The 23,646-nt window shown below is 40.3% G+C and overlaps 2 protein-coding genes across 2 annotated transcripts in view; both read right to left on the bottom strand.

Moving 5' to 3' along the window:
• Positions 1–997: 997 nt before the first annotated feature.
• cep15 (centrosomal protein 15) lies at positions 998–5,571 on the bottom strand. The gene is made up of 4 exons (XM_069703243.1): positions 5,458–5,571; positions 4,952–5,075; positions 3,741–3,809; positions 998–2,357 (listed from the first exon to the last, which is right to left on the bottom strand). Exons 1-4 carry the CDS (start codon positions 5,508–5,510, stop codon positions 2,181–2,183), a joined length of 423 nt encoding a protein of 140 aa, XP_069559344.1. The 5' UTR covers positions 5,511–5,571; the 3' UTR covers positions 998–2,180.
• Positions 5,572–9,169: 3,598 nt separating this feature from the next.
• LOC138623620 (receptor-type tyrosine-protein phosphatase gamma-like) overlaps positions 9,170–23,646 on the bottom strand; it is a 379,070-nt gene continuing 364,593 nt past the window's right edge. The window contains exons 26-29 of the mRNA XM_069703240.1: positions 20,595–20,741; positions 19,033–19,175; positions 15,930–16,065; positions 9,170–15,217 (exon numbers count right to left, since the gene is read on the bottom strand). Of these exons, the coding sequence (XP_069559341.1) occupies positions 15,068–15,217; positions 15,930–16,065; positions 19,033–19,175; positions 20,595–20,741 (576 nt within the window). The 3' untranslated portion in view covers positions 9,170–15,067. The remainder of the gene's footprint in view (positions 15,218–15,929; positions 16,066–19,032; positions 19,176–20,594; positions 20,742–23,646) is intronic.

Genomic DNA, 23,646 nt, shown 5'->3' with positions numbered 1-23,646 from the left:
CAGAGGAGGGTTGGAGGAGAGCCGGGCTGCTGTCTGAGGGGTTGTTGTTGTCGGTGGCTGGCAGGGTGAATCCAGGTCTGGTCACTGACAACAGTGGTGACTCGGGCCCCAGCACCCCAGGGCCTTGGCCATTAGAATACATAAAGCAAGGCTAGTCATTTGGAAGGGCTCCAGATCGTGCTCTTCAAAACCCTTTTAGATAATTCGCTACATCGCATCTTCATCATCCTCCATCTCACCCTCCCACTCCCCTCGACCTTGTCACCCACGATTGGACACTCAGCCGTAATACCTCCCCCACCCCTTCCTTTCTTAAGTCCTGCCCTTGACCTCACGACACCCCCCCCCCCCCTCCATCCGTGTCCTGGTCCAGCAGCCCACCACCCAGAACACATCAGTCCAGACTGGTCCAGTCAGTCAGAGGTGGCCGGTGGCTAGTTGACCCCCCGAGGGCATGCAACGCTGGGGCCCCAGCTGAGGAGCCGGGGCAGCTGCCAACCACCGACCACCTCAACCCCCGGCTGTCCGGATGATTGCGTTTGTCAAGCCGCCAGTCCGAGTCAGCCTGGCGCAGATCTGATCACCGACAATTAGGGGTTAAAGGCAGGGAGGGGTACAGAGAGGTAGTAAAAGTGAGAGGCTGGGGGTCTTCATCCCCCCCGAACAGTGAAGAAGCAGGTGCCATGGTATTTTGCATTTAACGACAAATGTATGGGTCTCCTCGCATAACTCCACTGTTACTGCGACCCGTGTCTCTGCACTGTACATCCACACACAACTCAAGTTACATCAGCCAGTTAAACTGCAGGCTGTGTGATGTTGGGACCCCCCCCCCCTGTAACCCAATGAAAAGAAGCAGTCATGCTGCATATAGGCTCGCTTTATAAATAGCAGCTGACAAAGCGGAGACCTCCAAAAACACTTTGGACGGCCACAATCCTGAAAACATTTGACCAGTGCCTATTAAAAACAATAATTAAAAAGTAAGTAGCCAAACTTTTTAAATGCATTAGTGTTTATTGTCTTTTTTTTTTTTTTACAAAAAAAACAGTACAAGAACTCAACAGTGAAACTCATTTACAAATGACTTTTCTTGTGAGAATTGACTGTTTTTGTGTTGTGAACAAGAAACAGGTGTACTGCTGGTAAAAACTTTATTTTTCAAGCTACTGGCTGAGCCCTAACTGTTCTTGAAAGATGGAAAGAATATTAGCAGATTGTTTGTGGACATTGTCTGTAATGCAGATGCATGTTGAGGTCATCATCAGAAACACTGCATGCCCACAAAAACTCGTCAAAGGCTTCTCTTCTCAGAGAAGCCTTTGACAAGTTTATTTGTTGATTCATTTTAAAATGCTGAGATTCAAAACCTCAGCAAACAAAGATTATTTCAGGGTTGTTAATCAATGTTTTTAGAAAATAATACAGCCAGTCATAATTAGAGACAAGGCAACTTGTAATTCCTTCTCATCAATATGAACTGATTGTTTTGCTGACTGTGTGGAAATTTCCTAAACTAAAGTTTTAGCTTTTCTTATGAAAACCCTTTTTTTTTTATTTTTTTTTTTATCTTTGACGCTGGCTCCCTCTAGTGGATTTATGACAAAACTGCAAACACAAACACTTTATTTAACTGTGTAAAAACATCTGCCAAGGAGTCAGTAAAAGACTGTTTAGACAGTAGTGTTGGAGGTCAGCCGGTTTTGGCAAAGTTAAACACCAAGTACAAATCAAAGTCAGTGACCTCTGATTGAAGTAATTGGATGTCACAACAGCCTAGGTTAATAACTATCTAACTTTAGCCTTTGCCAGCAGTTTCAAATAGGATTCAATGTCGCCTCCTCTGGCCCCAGGAATACATGTAACTGTATCACTGTGGTTGTCACTGTTAGTAAAGATGCCGGTGTGGTGTGTAGTTCCCCTCCATCCCGCCCATCTGTTTTCTTGTCGGCAAGTTAAAAGAGATTTGAAATGTTGGTGGCACCCAATTAACTTCCATCCCTGAAAGAAACACTGCCACTTAACCCTGGCCAGAATGAATGAAGGTCACTGAACCACACTGACTCATTCAGATAGACTCTCAGATTTACTACTTGGGTCTGAAGGAGATATTAGAATCACCTGCACCATGGGATCACAAGCACGACATTTCTGGCTACAGTCGGGCCATCACGACTCACTTATCTAGCAGTCCTGGGTTTTGGGCGAGGAGGCAGGCCGTGGTCTTTAGCAGTGCTGGGTTTCTGTTTGGTTCTATGGGGTGAATGTCGGGAGCCATCAGTAGGGTGTGGGCCTTTACCCAGCAGGGAGTGCTCCCAGGTTGGGAGGGACTCTTCCACTGACATCCAATATCTTGTCTGAAAGAGAGAAACCATAGAAGCCTCATTGATGGGCAAGATGGGCAACATATGAATGCATCATGAAGGCTCTATGCCAGCACAATAACTCACCCGACCGATATTGACACTTCAGTCAATTACAGTATTGTATAAAATGAAGGATTTTCTAAATCCAGCTTCATTATATACCTTATACAAGGGTGGATCAAAAAGTTCAGAGACTGACTCTGATGCGAACAATGCGCAGCACTGTGATGTGCACAGAGCGGAGGGAAGTTAGAGAACGAAGAGGCAGGGAGTCAAATTCAGCGAGAAGGAATGCTGGGGAACGATAATTGTGATGATGCAAATGACAATAAACTTGTACAATGTCATGTTGGATACACCAGTTGCCATTGTGTCACAATCCTGGTCGTTTCCACGGAATATTTTCCCTTAAACGCCTCAGAACGCCACAGTAGAACCTGCAAATATCAAATAAAAGTCACCTGGTTCCTCCTGACCAGACACGCCTTCTTCGGTTTTAGAAAGTGACGTTCTGCACCTCTTGAGACGTGAATGCCACTCGGGACACCTCTTCAGGCTCATTGCTTCATTGCCGGAGGTTTTCTAAAGCATTTCAAGGTCTCTGTTGTCAATTTACCAAGTTTGTCACAAAATTTGATGTGCGCTCTCTGCTCAGGTCCTTTTGAAAATTGCAGATGCACCAGGACCACTGGAATACAAATCCTATATACTGAATTAAAGATACAAAAATGTATTTTAAAATGGCTAAAATAACTTATGAAGCAATGTGTATGTTTAAACAAGACTCGATAAAATCCTAATAGAGCAGCCCAATTTGGGGCTAAGCTTGGGCCCCACCTTCTTTGTTCTGACCCAGTCAAGATGAGAAATTGAGGCAGTGCCACGAGATAAAGTGTCAAAAAAATTGGCAAGATATTAAATAATGAAATTATAATTATGCCAGAGTGGTGTTTTAATCATTCTGACATTATATCTTTGATTTAGATTGTTCATTTTCTGTAAAATATATAACATTTAAATGAAATGTAATTACTCAAAACATAAACATTTCTTTGTACCCCACGGTCCTCCGTCCAGAGATCGGTTCATGTGATTTGTAAAAAAAATAAAATTGGCACAATAAACTGTAGATTCAGCTTGCACCTTTTTATGGGCTGCAGTATATTTTTCATTGTTATTGTGTGGTATTGGTTCTCAGTGTCTGAGTAATTGCCTTTTAAATGTATTGTTTCCTATCTAATTGTATTTCTTATTGATTGTACACTAAAATAAGTTACAAAATAATAAATAAAAAAAACCACCTAATAATTACAAACTAAATTTAAGACTTAGTCTGAAACTTCACACAGCTGTGCGTATTTGAAAGCCTGTTACCTCCAGAGCCAGCAGACTTGGGTGTGGTAGCTGTCTTCCTCTGAGACGATCCTCTATCCTCTGGAGATCCTGCAGGAACACAGAGCAGATGCTGCTACTGTTTCTACACTCGTATCCATGCAAACTGTGGCCATGCACTCTTACAAATATGGGTTCCAAAGGCGGTCGACAAGCGGGATTCTTTGAAAGACTATGGGTCCAAAGGTTGTTTACCCATGTTTCAAATATTATTTTACTAATGTAGATGTACAACCCCAATACCAAAAGAGTTGGGACACTGTGTAAAAGGTAAATAAATACAGAATGCAATGATTTGCAAATCACGTAAACCGACATTTTATAGCAGATAGACTAAAGACAACATATCAAATGTTGAAATTGAGAATTCTATTGTTTCATGAAAAATATATGCTCATGTTGAATTTGATGCCAGCAACACGTCTCAAAAAAGTTGCGACGGGAATTATTATCACTGTTTTGCATCACTTCTTCTTTTTACAACACTCTAAATGTTTGGGAACTGAGGAGACAGCTTCTGGAGTTTTGGAAGTGAACGGTTGTCCTTTTATTGCCTAATATATAATTTTATCAGCTCAACAGTTTCTCCTTTGTCATATTTCTCATTTTAATAATGCACAGAATTTTTTAAATGGGTGACAGGTCTGGACTTCAGGAGGCCAATTTCGCACCCGGGGTCTTCTACTAGAGAGCCATGCTGTTGAAATATGGGCAGAATGCAGTTTGGCATTGTTTTGCTGAAAGAAGCGACGCCTTTCCTGAAAAAGACATTGCCTGGATGGCAGCATATGCATATGCAACGCAGCCGCATAGTAGTATTCTGCCTAAAGCTTAGAAGCACAACAGACTGACTCTACCTGTCATTAAATATTTAAAATACAGATTTCTATTATTATTTAATCGTGGTTGCGTTTATTTCTCCCTGATATGCCTCCTGTTCTTTCAGTAACAGAATGAATGAAGCTGGGTTGTTTTTTGTTTTTTTAACAGAACGTGACAGAAAGAAGACCATGTGCAGAAAGTGTACTTTTTTTGTTGTTGTTTTGTTTTACTGGTTACTGTTGACATTCTGTGCATCGGTAGTTCCCGTCTCTTCACACAGACCGCAGCGCCTGTAATCTGTGGCACTGCGGAAGTTACGGGTGAAGAAGGAATAAAAGGGCCCACCGGCAACAACCACCAGTCCTTCCTACCTGCAGCAGTGAGGCGTTCCTGCGGCGAGCGGCCTCACACTCCCTCCCCTGCCGCTTCCTCTGGACGTCCGGCTGCTCTCTGCGACCCTCCGTCCGCTCCAGCAGCTCCGCTCGCCTTCCTAAACTGACGTCGCACAGCAGAGAGGGGACACCTGAGTCAGAGGGACAAAGCGCCGGTAACCCCGTGGTGGGAGTTTCTGTCACGTTGTCGCTTGATTAACAAAAAAAACAACAACCCCAAAACAACAACAACAACAATGGTTAGCTCCGTTTGCTGATTCGCGAGGGGCACAAACTAGGGCACATTCTTCGTGTTGCTGTTACACGCGCAGGCTTCCGATGAAAAGCGTGAAGACGTCAGTAGGTTATTCACAAAACGCCACAGGTAAAAGGTGTGCTCGGTTGCGCACAGTACCGACGTCACACACGTAGAGCGCAGTCTTCACGGGTGCGCCGCAGACCCAAACTGGATCCACACTAGATCCTACTCAAGAGTGCTGACTCACATCTCCTCGTGTTTCTCAATTAATTCCATTTCTTCACGCAGAGAGGCAGACATTGCCGGCAGATAAGACTCCCCTCTGACCCTCCGGAGTGTGACGTTAACCTAACCAACAGCTTGACGTAATGAATACGGCCGAAGTGGGAGAAATTTGTACTTCAAAATAAAAGACTTCTGTGCATGCTTTAGCAGTTTTACTGAAAATGCTACCTGACTGCTGCTGATGGGGGAAAAAAAAATTGCTTACGTTACTCTACAATAATGTGTATTATAATAGAGTTTGACGTTAAGTTTATCGCTTCATATCAAAATCCCAAACTTTCTATTCGAATCTTACAAATAGCATGTTTATATTTTGAAAATCTCACCCGGAAGCTGACAACAGCTGCTCTTTGGTAGGAGTTTAGTCCCAGAGCAATCGCTATACCCGGTGCTTGCTGCCCCCTGATGGTTTTATTTTAGAAAGCAGTGGATGCGGTCAATAGACTTCCCGTTGTGTTTAATTCACTGCAATTTGAATCTGTTTTATGATGCGAGGCGTTTTCTCAATACGTGGCCTATATTGCATGGAGGCAATATAGGTGTCCTTGACAGTCTTCCTCTGTCTCTCTCCTTGTCATAGACAAGATACATAGACATGTAGCCTATTCTGTATCCAACAATCGTGGAAGTAGAAATTCATATTAGTAAGAATAAAAACAGACCTTGTTTTTGAGTTTTACAGATATCTCCTCTATAATTGTGGTGTATGGAGAACATGCTTTCTGAGCCTGAGAGTGACTACAGGGACAAACTGCCATAGGGCTGAGTTAAGAGGGCCAGTGACTTCCTATTGGTCCCCTGCATACATGAATGGGATGATCATATGACTCTTGTACACTTTCCAAATGCTAGTGGACAGAATGGATGGCATTTACATGATACAAACACACAATTACAGTATGTGCCTGTGTGTGTGTGTGTGTGTGTGTCATGTAGAAGATATTGCAATGCAGTTTAACTACTGAAACGTATGTCACCGGACTAAGCTGTGTCTAAGAAAAAAGTGTTTCAGACATGTTTTTTTTTTTGTCATTTCTTACACGTGTCTGTTTAACAGAATTTTTAATTTGTTTTATCAATCTCGCTACGGACACAAGAACTCTTGTTTCACGCAGACTGTAGGCCTGTAAACACGAGCTGAAGCACATTTTACAGCCAATGTCTCGTTTCTTCTGTTGAACATGTGTAACCACGCTGACTTTAGAATTTCAGCATTTTCCTGTCCTACAGCTCAATCCTGCACTGAGTGCCTTTTGTGTAATGGAGAAAGACGGGGCACCAGAGCTGCTGCAGCTCTGCTGACATGCTGCTCTCACTCCTGTGTAGACACTGCATTAATCTGACTGTGCTTTTGTCATTAATTTGCCCGGTTTTACTGGAGTTCTGCTTTCGGAGCTATCACTGCATTTGTTCTCTTTGATCGGAGTATTTTAGTTTAGTTTGACATTTAGGTACACTGTAATCTGCTTTAGCTTTAACTAAATCTGAAAGTGAACTGATTTAACACAGTTCATATTTTTTGAATGCGTTGAGTTTTAAGGTGCAAGGTTAATTTATTTATTATTCTACAACACACAGAAAAATGCTAATTGTGGTCCTCTTATTCGACTCATAAAATGACAATATGGCAATAGAATTATTTAATAAAAAAACACGATTTATATAGGACAAGGTTACAAGGTGCTTCATTGAAAAAGAAACAAAAACAATAACATAAAACCACTGATAATCCCCCCCCCCCCCCAAGAACAGCAGATTTTAATGACTCTGAAGAGAAAATTGGACTCAGAAGAATCCTTGGACTGAAATAATGAAGCATAATGGGAAGGTACTGGCGGGTGTAGAGACCGGTGTGGGCTGCAGCAGCAAGCCACAGGCAGTGAAGCCGATCCTCCTGAACACAAATAGAAACACAAGTCAGTACTTGACAACACAAGGTAACATTCCTAAAGACTCACAGCTAATGCGTCCGTGAGCATTTCTACCAAGTTGGTTAGACAATCAACCAGTATCTGACCTGTAATACAGGTTATAATGTCTTCTGCATGTTCCATGGAAGAAAATGTACTCAACAAAATAACTAATGTTTTAATGACTTCAACAATTAATGATAATACTGACCTTTCACTGAGTCCTGCCAAGCCATTTGGTCAAAGTTCAACCCCTGCTTTTGTTTGGTTGTAAAAAATCAGTGTCTGGCTTTCTCCTCATGTCTGTGGAGATGGCTACATGCTGGTGTTGCGTGCTGAGGGTGTTTCTATTTCTGTTGGGCTTCCGGTGGTATATGGACAGTACCATTTTATCATGTTTCAGCACCTTGGAACTGGACAGCTCCTCTCTCCCTCGCACAGAAGGTGGGAGTTCCTGTTTGTTCCCGTTGATGTTGCCCAACAGGCTGGTAATGCATTGGAAAGTGTGTTGGAAGTGCTTCAGCACCAGACTCTCTACAAGGCAATGTGCGTCTGGCCTACGGTCATCTTTTTCCAGATATGGGAAGCCATTCAGTATGTACTTGCTGTCAACATCGACTGCCAGTGAAAACTTTTGTGATGGCAAATCTTCTTCTGATGTAGTCGCCTGTGGCGCTTGATTTCTCAAAACCGTTTTCAACAAACTGTGAAAAACACAGACTTTTTAGGACATCACATTAGACTGCTGTCTCTGAGGAAGTGGCTTCACCAGCCATGGTCCTCCATACCCATAATGCTATGCAGGTGCACTAATGAGTGTGAAACAGAACATTTCATATTGGTCCAAAATGTACTTTTTTCAAGGGATTTGCTCATTTGAACATATAAGGTTCCAGTTAGCCTTCAACATGATCAAAAGAGCCAACTTTGAGGTAAACGGTCCTTCGATAAAAGCCAAGAAGAAGACACATTCATCAAACAAATTACTCATCCTTACAAGTGTTGGTTCAGCTTTTAAAGCAGTTCTCAAGTTACATGTACAGTCAGCAACAGCCAATTAGAACCAAGAACTACAACAAACTGGCTGATATATACGAACAAAAAGGAAATAAAAGAAAACAGGTAATACGAGCTGTTTAGTTGCAGAGAGTGAAGACGCATGAAGACTGACTACAAACAAAATCAGTAAAAAAAAGAAAAATAGCGTCACATCTAGTGCAACAAATGTGCATTTGAAAATAACAGTTTTCAAGAGAGCAGGAGCTAGAACTACCTTTCTGTGAATTACACGTCTCTATGGAAACATAACATTCATAATAACCAATAATATATATGACTCAGAAAGTCTCTTTCTCTGTCCTGCAGATTTCTATGATCTACTCACAGAGTCCTGGAGCTATTCTAAATGCTGCTTTCTTAAATTTAAAAGCATCTTAAGTCAAACTAAATTTGATAAACAGCTAGTATTGTTGTGTTCAACCTTCATTCAAGTCAAAAATTTCACTTGTATCAGTTTGGTACACAAGCATCTTCATAATGTGCAACACCAAAAATAAATGATCATTCTTTTTGTTTAAAAAGTAATAGAAGCTCACACATGATAACGGTAAAAAAAAAAGAAAAAAAAGCCTGGTTTCTAGAAATGTTTTATAAGCTGAAGTGAGTCAGACGGGCAACCAAACAAGAGCTACAACATAGCCTGCAGAAAAAAAACTATCATACACAAAAAAACACTAATATTATCACACAAATGATTTCAGAAAATTACATCAAAACCCATATTTTATTTTATGTATAGCAATACCATTTACATATTAAATAACACTATAATAGAATGCTCTGATATAGCTTTTAACCAAACAAATGAACACAAAAAGAAATCCATCGCCTTGTCTTATTTCAGGTTACAAAAGAGGAAAGAACAGCCACCTTTTTAAAACAGGTCAATGCACAAGAGATTAAGTCATGACTTATAAGAGAGCTGTTCTATTGGACACGCCTGACAACAGAGCCATCACCTCCTGAGGATGGAAACCAAGAGGAAATAAATCAAAAAGGAGGGGATAAACATTGTAATATCACAATCACTGCCTGAACATTGATGGAGGGCATGAGGCTGGAAACTAGAATGCGAAGCCAACAGTGAGTGAGTGAAAATATTTGTGACTCTAAACCAGACAGTGTCCGATTGGAAACCGTGTGAGAGTTTTGTTGTACATGTGAAGTCTTACAAAAGAGAAATGTGGATATTTGGATGATGGGACTTTCATAATCTGATTCATCGTTTCCACTGACAGTCAATACATACACAGCTTCCAGAGAAGGGCCGGGTTACAGAGGCAACAAAATATATGTACATTTCTTATCGACAGTACAGCTGCGTAAGCGTTTCAAAGGCAACACAAAAACCTTTTCATTCAGAATGATCATATTGATCATAATCACTTGGAGAAAGGAAAAACGGTAGACTGACCATCTTAGGGGCCTGATCACACCTGCAGTCCGAACAACAACACTTCAAAAATCTCTTCATTTCATTCAGTCAGTTCCTTCACCATGCTAACCCACGGGAACTGCAAACTCTTCTCACAGTGCTAAACTTTGAGGTCCAGACAGTTTACAAATAGGGGCAGCTGCCAAATTAGCTGCGCCAACCCCAGTTTGATATCACCCTGTCTCCTGGAAATGGCATTTCTACATATCTACAAAGTTTTCCAGTTAAGTTACAGTGCAACGTAATTGCTGGCTGGATGATCTTTTTTGAATGAAGCGTCACATCTATGAACTGCATTGGAGTCAGGAGGAGGTGCTTGGTGTGGATGGTGGATGTCCAGCACATGACTCTTACACCAAAGATTGGGGTTCACATCCAGACTCCCGTCTGGGGTTTAGGTAGAAAAAAAATAATTGGTTAACAGGTTGGGAAACATGGCAGTTTTTCTTAAATTTAAATAAACAATATCCTTGTGGACTTGTTTGGTATTAAAGCAGACCAAGCACACTACCTTTCCTTGACTTTAAGCAGGAGCTGTCTAAAAAAACATAAAAAATTGAATAATGCTGAAGTCATTGCAGATGGAGATTAAACATTTAACTGAAACCTTCAGTAGTAATGTACTTATGACTCGCAAAATACATTAAGATGAAATGTAATCTGGTCACTTTGAACTTTATAATTGCTGTTTCAATTTAGTTGAATATAAAGGCCATTTGTAGGAAACAGGGTTGACAAAATATTGCACTATGCTCTGCAATCAGCTGTGTCTTGCATAGTAAAATAAATTATCTTTGAATTATCCGATCGAACTTGTCCTGATGGCCACTGCTTACTTCTTTAACTGATTAGCACAAATGCGTAGAAAACATGCTAAAAGTTAGCTCAGCAGAAACATTAGATCACAGAAATGAGTTTTGTTGTGCCTCTTTCTGGTGTGACTTGTTAGGCTACTTAAGAAAAGAAAGCAACGGCCCAGAAACAGTAAATGTTTTTTTCGATGGAGAGTTTAGCTCATATGGCCTTCATTTCAAAAAGAGATAAAACTGCAAGGGAGTCTGTAAATATATGTTTAGCATCTTTAATGCTCTGTCTGCTTACTTTACTATCTTTTGATGCATCCCTTTATCCGAAACAATGACGTAAACAATAACTGCCTGAAGGGACTTTGTTGCTGAAGTTAAACAAACTGATACTTAAGTGAGAATTTGAAGCAACTTTTCATAATGACACTGATATAGACACAGTTCTAGTGTGAGGGAGAGGTTAGGAGTGGGGTGGTTGCTGGGCGTCCAGTCAGGAGAAGAGAAATCAGCAAAAGACAGAACAGCGAGCCCAACATATTTTTCTGCATGGGAAGGAGTCTTTGGTTAAAGTTCTTTTGAAAAGAAAATCAAAGTACATTTGTCCCCCTTGCTGTTTCTCCTCCAACACATCTGTCTTGTGCTGTGCGGGGGAAAAAAATAAATAAATAAATGCGTTCACATTTTCATTCAAAATGCAAAACCACTGAACTTCATTTTACATCATCGATCACAGAGGTACAGAATGTCATCAAAATCTGCACTTAAATTAGAACAACATCCTCATGTCAAAGAAATGTGTAGATGTAGAAATGTCTGTGTGTGGGTGTGTGTTTGTGTGTGAGCGGTCACTGCAGCTGAAGCAGGACACGTTTTAGACTGTGCTCCTTGCTTGTAGGCCACAAAACCACAAAAAAATACATCTCTCCAGAAAAGGGGTTGAGAAATGGAAACTATGTACACAAGGCCTTGGGCGGGGGGTGGGGGGTTGGAGCGAGGGACCACACCTCTGTGAGCACGGATCTCGAACAGGCCTCCACAAGGTCTATCTTGTCTAATTTGCAGTTCAATATATCAGTCCCTTTAATAATACACTGTAGACAGACGTAGTCAGAGGGTGCTCCTGCTTTAAAGTTTGTGACGTGTTAGAAATGAGCTTTATAGGTCTGTGTACCACGGCAGTTGACTCAGATCTGGTTAGAGCCCTACAGTTAAAATGGAGATGGTCTGAAAACTGGTGAACCGGCTGGTTAAATGAGAAGAGCGACAGTTTGTCAGGGTACGTTACAGTGTTATGTGTAACTGGGCCACAGCTGACAGTTTGTTAAAATTGAAAGAATAAGGGTGATGAAATTCCACAAATGTGTCATTGTCAACAAAACCAACAAGCTTGACATTCTTCAGTTTCTTTTAATCTGCCACAGAAAATAGTCCCCAAAAATGTTATCTGCTTTGTGATGTTTGCTAAAGACCACAAATGTTTTGAGAAAAGAAATAATTTAAAAAAATGTAATGTGTGTTGAATAGAACTCAGTATGGGGCTGAGAGCCACAGATAGGGTGGCAACATCTGAAATTACTGAGACCTTGTGTTTTTTTTTTTCTTTTCATAGAAATTGCTGACAACAAGACTAACATGGAAACAAGTTTGACAAAAGAGTATGGTAGGATACTGATGAAGCTAAATTGATGATTAATGAAGGTTCTTATCAAACTCTATTTGAGTAATAAAATAAATTTAAAAAAAAGTTTAAATGCTGTTTACTTTCAACACATTTGAGCTGGTATGCCATGGCTCCTTGTCATTACAATGAAAGAAAATGTAACTATCTGTGAAGAGCATAACTTTAATGTTTGAATAATGAATATTTTCCACTTGTTTGACTAGAGTTGAACACCTAAGCGTGAGTTGATTTTGACAGTGACATGAACAACGCGACTCCATGTTGAAAAGAAGAAAAAAAAAAAAAAAAAAAAAAGCTTCAGCACTTATTATTTGAAGCGCATGGAAACCACAGGATCTACAAAAAAATGTGTTTCATCAGCTCAGTCTAATAAATGAATCATGAATTTAACAAATTGAAATATGTGATTAAAGGTCGCTCGACCACTATGAATCAGGAGTCCTAGGCTACTCTGAGCTGAGTAAGGTTTGCAAGTTTAGTTACCTTTCTTCCTGCAGTAAAATTTTAGACGTAGTTTTTGTCTGATTTGATCTGACACACTGAATCAGATATCAAAACAGAAAAAAATAAATAATGGAAGGAACTGGGTGAAGTGTGTAAATTGAGTTAAATGTATCATTTGATGAGCAAAACCAGCTGGAGAGATCTTTGCAGTTTGGTCTTGTGAATCTTTACTTTTCTTTTACCTAAAAAATGACACAGTTCTACGATGTAATATTTGTATGGGAAGGAAAGACCTCCCCTGTGATTCCCATCTTAATTCAGTTTTGACTGAATGTCTAGTTCCTGTGTTTTGGCTTTGTAGGACAGAGCAGCTCTCATCTATCATATTGTAAACAGACATTATCGATACAGGCAGCATCGAGATTAAAGATCAGGTCAAAATTTCAGTGAAGTCAGGAATGTGTGAAATGACTCAAAAACCATGTTACTAAACAAACTGCAGCTCTTCACATTCAACCCGACAGAGGTGACAGACTGATGGACATGACATGACTCATCGGGGCAAAAAGGACAAACGTGTGGCATTAAAAGCACTGGCTTCAAGCTTTTAAATGAGCAAATTAAGAGAAAGCAAATGTGACATGCTTCTTGTCTGATTCTCTGCTCTAACACGCCATGCAGTTCAAAGAGGTATTAAATATCATGTTAAGCACCAAACAACCTAAAGCAGAAGAAAAGGGTTATTTCGGGTTTTTTCCCCACTGTAGTGACAGCATAGGGGAAGATAACATGAATGAGACTAGTCAAAATTGGACTAGATTAACTCTGAGAACCCTACAGACTGTTTTAAACCCTGTTTTGAATTTCTAAAATGTAGCCAACTTGTTGCATAGAGCTGGTTTTTGAGTCTGCTGTTTCCCTGCAGATCATACTGATTCAACCTAATGACACACAGGAGGCTAAGCAGAGCTTTGTATAGGTACTGAGTACATGAATGCTCCACCTGACGTACAGGCCTGTGTGTTCGTAATCCGTGCTTGTCTATGAGAATGACTTTATTACAAAAAAAACCCCCAAAAGAACAAAATAGGATTTTCCAAAAAAGGCGGGCTGGCATGTGTTTGCATCATCTGTTGTAGTTGGTCAAATGTTTATATGTAAAATCTCTAATGTGGCATCTGTATGTATGTACATGGGTGTGTGAGTTGAAATGACATAGCAGCATACAAGAATGTTGAGGACTGAGGGCGTCCGCTTCCAAATGGCTGTGAGTACTGGAGTGGTAAACTATAGCACGCAGTGGAAATTAACCGGCCTGAGGCGGGAGGCCACAAAGGACATGTACAAAAATCACAAAGTTATTATGATAAGGATATATTTAGATATGTCTACATACAGTTTCCCATATATTAAAAAGCATAATATGAATTATACAAAGAAATAATCTTTAAATTTCACAGTAGCAGTTGTTACACCACCTTAAGTATTTTAACAGGTGTGACTCGCTAATAAGAAGGAGAGTGACAACCAAACAAGGCAAAAAAAAGAAAAGCAGGTGAAGAGGAAATTAATTTCAACAACAAGCGCTACCTGTGGCAAGAGGTTCCAAGATATTGTTTTTTGTGATATGAGTGGTTATATGACTACTATAGATGAGCAGGGCAGAGGAGGTCACGCTTATCTGAAATCGGACGGCATCTTGTTATTGAGGCAGAGAGTTTGCGCCTCCCTCTGTCCACTGTCTTAAAACAACTGGTAGGTGGAAGGCAGAGTGATGTCCTTCACAGAAACAGTTGCTTTAATAAGGGCCAAAGACATGGAATGTCAAAAAAAAATCTGAGTTTGAGTGAAGAAAAGCCAAGGGAGTCAGCTTTAGTACAGGCAGTAACACTGACATTATATAGTGCAAACAAGAAAAGACAGAAAAGTGTTTCTCGTTGCTTACCAACGCTGTCGTGAAACTGAAAAATGCAGGTGCAAACCCTTCAGTAGGAGAACGTTAAGACATAAAATGGCAAAAAAAATAAATATCAAAACTTTTTATCAGTGTAAAAAAGTGATCAGGTTATTCATTTTAACCAAGAGTCTGGCGAAAAAGGCCTCAAAAAGTCTTGTCCACAATAGTTCCTTGTCGTTTTACAAAGTTAAGCGCCTCTTTTGTTGGCTCAGGGACCTCGCAGGGTGTTTTGTACCCACAGGACACCCTCAGCTCAGCTCTGGGCCTTGAAGGGCCTCTTTCAGAACAGTGACTCCATGCTCACTGCCTGGTTTGACTGGTTGGACACAGATAACATCATCCCGTTAATGTCCCTTGCCAGAAGACCCGAGCCGTTCTCCCTGGTGCTGACGAGGCTAAGCAGAGCTTTGTATAGGTACTGATACTGGTCCTGGGAACCAAACAGAGACAGATGAGGACGAGAGACAGAACAAAGACAGACAGAGAGGAGAGCAGATTATATATAGGGACATAGGTTTGCTAAATGTAGATGCAGCTGCCATGTTCAATGATACAAGACACAGTCCTAACAAATTGGTACACAGACTTTAGAAAATCCCTATCGATATTTGGTATTAGCAGTATAAAGCACAAGATCTTGGAAGCAAGAAATTGTGGCATTGCTGTCTCATCATGATGTCTCTGTCTTTAATATAGTCTTTTTTGTCTATTTTTATGTTGACTGTAAGCATGTAGCTGTTCTGACCACTCATATGCAGTGAATAACACCGAATATGTTGCAACATGCATTGGGATGTATTGAACAGTCGGTTCTCGTAGTCAAGATAGGTGAGAGAAATAGGAATCAGGTATGAAGACCTGGGAAACTTTTACGAGAACCAGATTGCTATGGCTAGATGACTGGGTCAGAGGACCTCGGAAACAGCAGGGCTTGTGAGGTGCTCATGATCCAAGGGGCGAACCATGAACCACAGCCACCGGGTAATGGAGACCCGCTGCTGCTCCAACTTGCAACTTCCATTTCTACGATGCACATGAAGGACCAACAGCATATTCGGCAGGTAGTCCTGATGTTTTGGCTCATAATTATGTGTATCTCTGGGATCAGTAGGTATCACCTCATTTGCAGTATTAATACTCACAATGTCTGTAAAGACTCCTGGCCTCATCAAGTTGATCATCTTGGCCACTTGATAAACGTTGACAGCGCCCTCGCTCTCCAGCTGCTGAGACAGGGTGGTGAGGGCACACAGCATGCCAGCTGAAACTGCTCCCAACCTGACATGCACATACACACACAGGGTCTGGGGTCAGCATGAGTCTGCATGATGATATCACAAAGGTCTTGTACAGCAACAATTTCTCCTCCACTAGTTCATCAACATCCTGTTAAATCTGCTAGTTTTGCAGGTAGTAGGGGTGACGGTGGGATGTTTTTTTTTTTTTTAAGGTGGCCTAAAATCCTGGGGTTTTCATAATCTCATCTATTTTGTATGGCTAGCTGAAGTTTTAGTTTGAGTGTGTCATTGCAGGAAAATTTCAATCAGAACATGAGGGCAATCAGTCGCTGTGCTTCATATTATCTGGCTGCTTCTTCACTTCTTCCGATTACGTGTTTTCTTTAAATATGCTTCTTCACATTCTAACTGGAGTACTCCATAGGCTGAGAATGACCTGATGTTATTCTACTCAATAACACCATGCTTCCCACTTTATGTTACGACATACCAGTGGAGCTTAGTAAGGTTTGCTATCGAAGAATTTTTCAATCTACATCATGAACATATATTTATGATGCCTAAATAGTTCACATTTATTTTTCATTGTTTCACTGTTAACATCAAACTTCAGTCTGTCTAGTATTGTTGTGATTGTTGCAATCAAAAATGTTTGATTTTGCAGAGGCCTTTTTCAAAATCTGTGATACAATTTGTAGTTAAGTCATTTTCTTCTGTAAAATTGCAGTCAATGGCAAAAATTGCAAGTCAAGGACAACTACTACTATTACTACAGAATGAAGAAAGAGTCATAATCACTCCCTACATACTGAACATCACATACATATTTTAGTTCTCATCAGTTTTGGGCTCAAAGTTACCAAAACTTTGAGTCATAGAATTGACTTTCCTTTACAAAACAGTCAAAGTGCATAGGTTACATTTTCTGTAAAAATAAGTGTTATCATTTTCTTAAAATAATGTTAATTCAACTCATACTACATGCACAAACACTGAGCAAGCTCATACAACTGTGAGGCTCATGTAATTGAACACATTCTGTATGATTAGACTGACACAGGGAAGTGTGCCGATCAGTAGTCTAATCCACATGATAAGACCAAATTTCCCATAAACCCTGTCACTTCCAGTTTGGCATGCGGTTTGTTTTGATGATGGGGAGAGTAAATGAGGAGGTATTTTGGGGGAGAAAGTAAGTTTTGTTTGGAAAGGTTTACTCTGTCATAATGCCTTTAGCAGAACATCTGTACCTTTACACCAGAGAAATCACAGAAATTTTGCAAGCTCCTGAAATATTTGTATACATTGCTTTGATTGTAAGATTGTTCCAGGAAGGAATCAGCGCTCATGCATTTTGAAATGGACAATCTGACTTGCACACCCTCTTCATGCTGTGATTGGCCATTTTTATGAATGGAAGAAAAAGCCTGGGTTTAAATTTTACTCTCTTACTCCATTTATCCGTTTTGTCACTTTTTGAGCGAACAATTCAGTGCAACACTGTGTATTTCCTCCACGAGAGGCTGTCTAAATTGTGTACCATTATCCTCACATTTATAAATTTAAATATGTCCCTCCAGTCTATGAGGGCCTGAGCTTCATGTGTTTTAGAGCTAAATGCTCAAAACAGCTAATTACAGGTCTTGCCATTTCTGGTGTTATTTCTTTAAATAGTCTTTTGTCAAAGTGTCTGATTAAAGATTGTCACTTTGCTCCCTTGTTCTGTGTGTCATAATTGAAATCTGATGCAGAATAAACTGGCTGCAGCAAAATCTCTCAGTGGACTGGAAAATGTTTAATGTGGAAATACTGTGTCGATCTCTACTGCTCAAAGTTTGAGACGTCTTTGACAGCAGCTCACTGAGGGAGTGAAGAACCTCACAGATCAAGATTGTCACTGCAGAGATTAAAGATTTATTAGCAAGTGAATCCAGTTGAGAAAGGCAGCTCAGCCCAGTGTGAATATCCCAGGAGAGCGGCATGTCGCCTTCACAAGGTAAAAGGTCCCGTCTTCCATTAGCAGCTCTGTCAGGAGCGCAGCAGAAACTGCAGCTAACAACCTGCACCTGGCTGAATAATGAGCACGCAGACAATTAGGATGAGCCTCTAACTGACAATCTCTTGGGTGCTGTGAGGCGGCTACGCCATAGCAACCAGATGAAGAGCTCAATTAGTCACTTTTCTGTTCGAGGATGCGACAAGCAATCTTCATTATTCTAATGAATAAACATGAAGAGAGCTGCTGGATTAGAGTGTCATTGCCGAACACTAATGTGTGTCAATACTAAAGACACTTTCATTACATTTAATTGGGCAGTTTGCTGGGGTATCTGTGGGATGAGGGAGGAGTGGTGTCAGAGGGCTGGAGGGGGACCGTCAATTGTTGGAATGAAGATGGCGGTTTAGAGGGGAAAGAGTGTGTTATTTCTAACTTCAACTGTAGGATCGTCATGTTGCCAGTGTTTCATTGGTCATTAAGTGATAAGCTGTTGTTGCCGGAAACCATTATGAATGAGTAACAAAGTATGTTCCATGTTTTAGTAGAATCCTGGAACTCAGACTAACATATTTGATAATATAACCAGTCCATAGCACTGTTACTGGTGTTTAAAAGTGTCAAACCATGTTTTAAATGTACATTTTGTATAAGTTAAACTTATAAAAAAAAGTCAGACCTGAGTACTGATCAAAGGCTTTTAGCACTTTAGATGTTTACATTATTAGATATTACGCTGTTCCATTGGGGGCACTCTGATTAATTCAATGAGACATTCATTCTACAACAGGACAACCAGCCAACACACAACACACCCACAACAAGTACTGCAATTCTCCTCATTCTAGAATTTCTAGCTATGATTAAAAATGCAAACGGTCCCAATAAAGAATGCCCTTTCATTGTTTTTTTTTAAATTTATTTTAGGCATCATAATATGTGGTGTCTCCTTGGAAATAAAGCCATGCAGTGATGTGGTGGCATAATAAGTAGTAAATTAATAATACTGACTCATCATGGACGATGGTTGGTCCATCTCGAGAGGCCGCCTCCTCTTTAATAACGTTGATGAGCTCAAAGGTGCTGCTGATGGGTGCATCGGATTTCGGCCACTTGGGACACTGAAAGTGACGAACCTCTAGCACGTAGTCATCCTGGTTGTCAGGCAGGCAGGGGGAGAGAGATGCAGAAATACAGCAAGCGACACAACACAAGAGAAGAAGTCAGTTCAGAGGTATTTGGTTCAGACTTTGATGTGACATGTGAAGCAAGCAAATAAGACCTGGCGGTGCCAATGGGCTGCAACTAACATTAGAAAAACAACAACAATGTTTTGCCTTTAAATTGTCATTTTACACTGACAGGCAGATGTGTTTATGATGTAAATTATTTGTTTGAACGTAGCTGTCATGTTGGTTAAACTTTGGTAAATGTATATCTGAGCAAACAAACAAAAAAAAGGAATATAAAAGCCCCTTTAACAATTTTTTTTGGTGTGCATAAAAATGCTGGGAAGTGAATGAGAGAATGAGAATTGTATCAGCAAATTCTGGGTAACATTTCCATCTGTTTGTCTTATTGCTCTGCTCTTGATATTTCCACAAGGAAAAGAAAACCTGAAAGGGTGCAGCTTGGGGGATAGTGAGCGAGGACTCTTTCATTTTGAATCAACAGACACAGTTCCTCTAGAGCAGGGGTGTCAAACATATGGCCCGCGGGCCGAATCCGGCCCGCCCGGGGGTCCAGCTCGGCCCGCCGGATGACTTTGCTAAGTGTGAAAATTACAGAAAGACATAAATTGCATTTCTATGAGAATATGGAGGTTTATGACGTTTTGTAATTTTTTTTTTAATCGATCCAGTAATTGCTTCCAAAACAGCGTAAATGCGATGTCTGCTCCGGAGGCAGAAGTGCTCGTTGCCACAGGCAGCAGCGCTCGCTGCTCGCTTTGTGACGTCACAAAGCGAGGGAATCTGCAGAGGAGAGCCCAGGCAGATAAACAGTGGGCTGATGTCTGAGTTTTTGCTCTTTATGTTTCTAGTTTATTGTAGAAAGACCTTAAAATAGGGTTTATCATCCAAAAACCTTCACCAATGATTTAAACATAGAGACATATTGTCGTTCTGTTGGCGTTATTATGCTATGATTTTACTGGTCTGGCCCACTTGAGATCAAAGTGGGCAGTATGTGGCCCCTTAACTAAAATGAGTTTGACACCCCTGCTCTAGAGGGTCAAAACATGGATCATACTCAGCCCTCTGTTCCAACTCACTCTCAAACCTTGCACTGCATTTATGAATCTTTTCCAGCTCACAATCAAATCTGGTGTGACAGTCTGATTATTACTTGAATTTTCTTTGCTCTGTTTTCAGTACACAGTCTCAGCTGGAATTGTCCCTGTGTTAATGGGCAGCGAAGAGGATGTTAAAAGGTTCCATGTGCAGTACTTCTGTCAGTGTCCACATTATTTCATTTGAATAGGATGTCATAGTACTAATACTGTATTCAGTGAGTGCAATTCAATTAATTTGACAGTGTTTAAGTCCCCCCCTCTCTCTGTCACACTCAACAACCTGTGTAGCTTCCAGGATGAAGTCGTGGATGCTGATATGGTCCTCACTAGACAGACAGAGTCGGTCTTTACTGATGAGGGTGACAGTGAACGCCTCGCAGTTCATGGCCTCCTCCCGGCTAGGCCAGTAAACAAACTCGTCTTCCGCCTGCAGAAGAGCACACACACAGTTTCACTACTGTGCCAACTGACAAATGATACATTATTATTGCAATATGTTCTCTGTGGAGTTTTGTTTAATACAACACTGAGATGTGATTTCCACTGTGTGTAAATAACAAAACCTAGTAATGACAATAATTGCAGGAAATTAAAACAGTTGAACATTTTATCTCATGCATACAGGTTCGAGGCACCAGAGATATGTCTCTGAATCTGCAGTAGCTGGATCTTTTATTATATCCTGAACAACTAAAAAAAACCTTCTGTTGCATTTACAGAATCTATTAGAAAATGTCAAGCATAGCTGTGGGCGAAACTTTCAATTAGAGGCTTGCTAAAGGTTAGCTAGTTTAGTAATGTTAAAGGTAGAGGAAGTGCACCTATTGATCGACCATATGACTGGCAATTTGCAAAGCCGCATTGTACCGGTTGCAGTGCTGGTCTGAAACTAACGAAAGCTTCCTGCAAGCGTGCACCTCCTTTAATTACAGCTCTTATTTAAGGTAGATGTGTCTGACCTTAGATAGCTATATGTTGGTGTATGTGAGTACGTTAGAGGGTGATGTCTAGGGCTAAGTATTGTTCAAAGATTTGTGATGCCAGAACCGATATTGTGACCTTAAGATCAGTTCCTCAATGGTGAAATCGCAAACATGCACATAACAGAGGTCAAAAAGCTGTGTAATCTGGTAAACTTACTCAAGAGAGATATGACTTTCCCCCGCTCTGTGCACATTACTGTGCTGTACTCCATTCTTGCACAACAAGAACAGTCTAAGAACTTTTTGACTGATCCTCAAACCACTATCGCTCAGCGCACATTGATGGCAGGATAGGTTAATGGAAATGTCACATAGATACTTCCTTTAGATACCCATTGTGAATATGGCTGACTTTTACATTGGTTGCACTGGTGCACCAGCACAGAATTTTTCTATTGCAAGATGTGGATCATAAAATACATTTACAGCAGTATTCACAGTTTGTACTGCTCAGCCAGCACCCACTTGTTGAAATAAATGCTGGTACCAGCAAGATTAGAGTTAAACCATTTTTAGTTTTAGTGCACCGAGAAGGTTCTGCTCATAACAGGCTGCAACGTACAGATTAGCGATTGACTATTTATACGAATCACATCCACTCAGGCATCATTTTTTGTCCTTTACCTACATTTCCCAAAGCAGGTTTGTTTACATTGTTCACGTTTCTTGGTGCGGCAATGATACATTTGAAGTGTTACCTTTTTTTCAGTGTCCATACATATTGGTAATTTCTTAACACATTATGTAAATGGTGAAGATACAGTGTCCTGCTTCATCCTCTATATTGAGCAAAATGTAGAAATTCAGAAACTCGTCTTTGCTAGAAGCACATCATAATTTATTTATATTGCAAGATGTGGATCATAAAATACATTTACAGCAGTATTCACAGTTTGTACTGCTCAGCCAGCACCCACTTGTTGAAATAAATGCTGGTACCAGCAAGATTAGAGTTAAACCATTTTTAGTTTTAGTGCATCGAGAAGGTTCTGCTCATAACAGGCTGCAATGTACAGATTAGTGATTGACTATTTATACGAATCACATCCACTCAGGCATCATTTTTTGCCCTTAACCTACATTTCCCAAAGCAGGTTTGTTTACATTGTTCACCCTCCCAAAGACAGCTCAGCTTTTGGTGTAATGCGAGTTTTGCCTGCTTACTGAATATTCTCTACACCCTGTAAGATATACTGAATAATGTGTCCACCAAATCAAAATGTTTTCTAAGCATGTACTTTTTTTTCTCAACAGTGTGAATTTCATGATTCATGATTAATTTATAATGAACTAAAATTAAATAATCAAGGATGCATTAATTGCCAGCAAAACCCTGTTCTGATGAATAATGCATGCAATAAACACTTCCAAATTAAAGTTTGATTTGAGTCGTGATTTTATCAGCACTTTATTTGAACTTTGAGAGATTTGACACCTCACACTTATTAGTCCACACATGACTACCTCATTTTAGTGTAACTTTCTGAATACCTAAACTATGGTGAATCACATTGAAATATATATTTTTGATTTAAAAAAAATAGATCAAATAATAATAGTAATAATATAGTATGAATGTGGAGAGATTAATCAAAGAAACCTTGTCAATTACAGATAAATCCTATAAAGGACATGCTCCTACTACTGAGTCTAATATAACACTGATGACTCTAAATGTTCAAAAATGATCATTTATCCAATCTAATGAATCCAACAAAGAAGATTATATCCTTTTTAAACAGTAGGCCTACTATTTTGCCAAATCGTTATATATGTCAAGTAGTTTTCCCTTTCGGTGTACGCTGTTTTGCAAGGTGCATGCTATTCTCTGCGGGCAGGTAAAAGTTAGCATAACACTGGCCGCTGCCAGTCAAACAAGTCCTGACCAGCTTCCTATGTGTCAGCTTAACCGCACCGCTCTCCCCAGGAATGATTTCAAATGGGCTTACTGAACTAAAATGACCAAAACCTATGACCTGCACGGTGATTGACTTCACTCAAACAATGCTGCTTGTGGAGAGGTCCGAAAAATATATTTACAATTTTTGTTTGAGTGCGATCAATGAAAATGTTTAGTTGCACCTGAAAGACTTTTGGCTGCATGTTTGACCAAAATGGTCTTCCTCTGAAACCTTGGTGTTTTTTGGGAGACTTTTCTCTTTGTGGATCTACATGATACCAAATTTGTCATTTTTATCTGTGTTTACAAAACAATGTTTGGTTCTTTTCTGTTTTGTGACAAACATCTTTGAATAATTCAAATGACTATAACTCAGTCCTGTAAGTGTTGTGGCTGTCGGTCCGATCTGATTCTGATCACATCACTTTCACTCCCAGCCCTGTTTTATG

This window comes from Brachyistius frenatus, unplaced genomic scaffold (assembly GCF_029030835.1).
Source record: "Brachyistius frenatus isolate BFR_SWC_R1_liver_20210118 unplaced genomic scaffold, ASM2903083v1 Contig_45, whole genome shotgun sequence".
In the NCBI taxonomy this organism is placed as follows: Eukaryota; Metazoa; Chordata; class Actinopteri; family Embiotocidae; genus Brachyistius; species Brachyistius frenatus.
Note: the sequence above shows the minus strand (reverse complement) of the source record. Positions and strands in the feature narration are given on the sequence as shown.

Bases quoted from the DNA above. Each gene is read 5' to 3' on its own strand.
- cep15 (XM_069703243.1), bottom strand. From the start codon at position 5,510: ATGTCTGCCTCTCTGCGTGAAGAAATGGAATTAATTGAGAAACACGAG. The intron at 5,076-5,457 runs GTGAGTCAGCAC...GTGCGACGTCAG, and splicing joins ATTGAGAAACACGAGGAGAT to TTTAGGAAGGCGAGCGGAGC. The intron at 3,810-4,951 runs GTAGGAAGGACT...GTGTTCCTGCAG, and splicing joins GGAACGCCTCACTGCTGCAG to GATCTCCAGAGGATAGAGGA.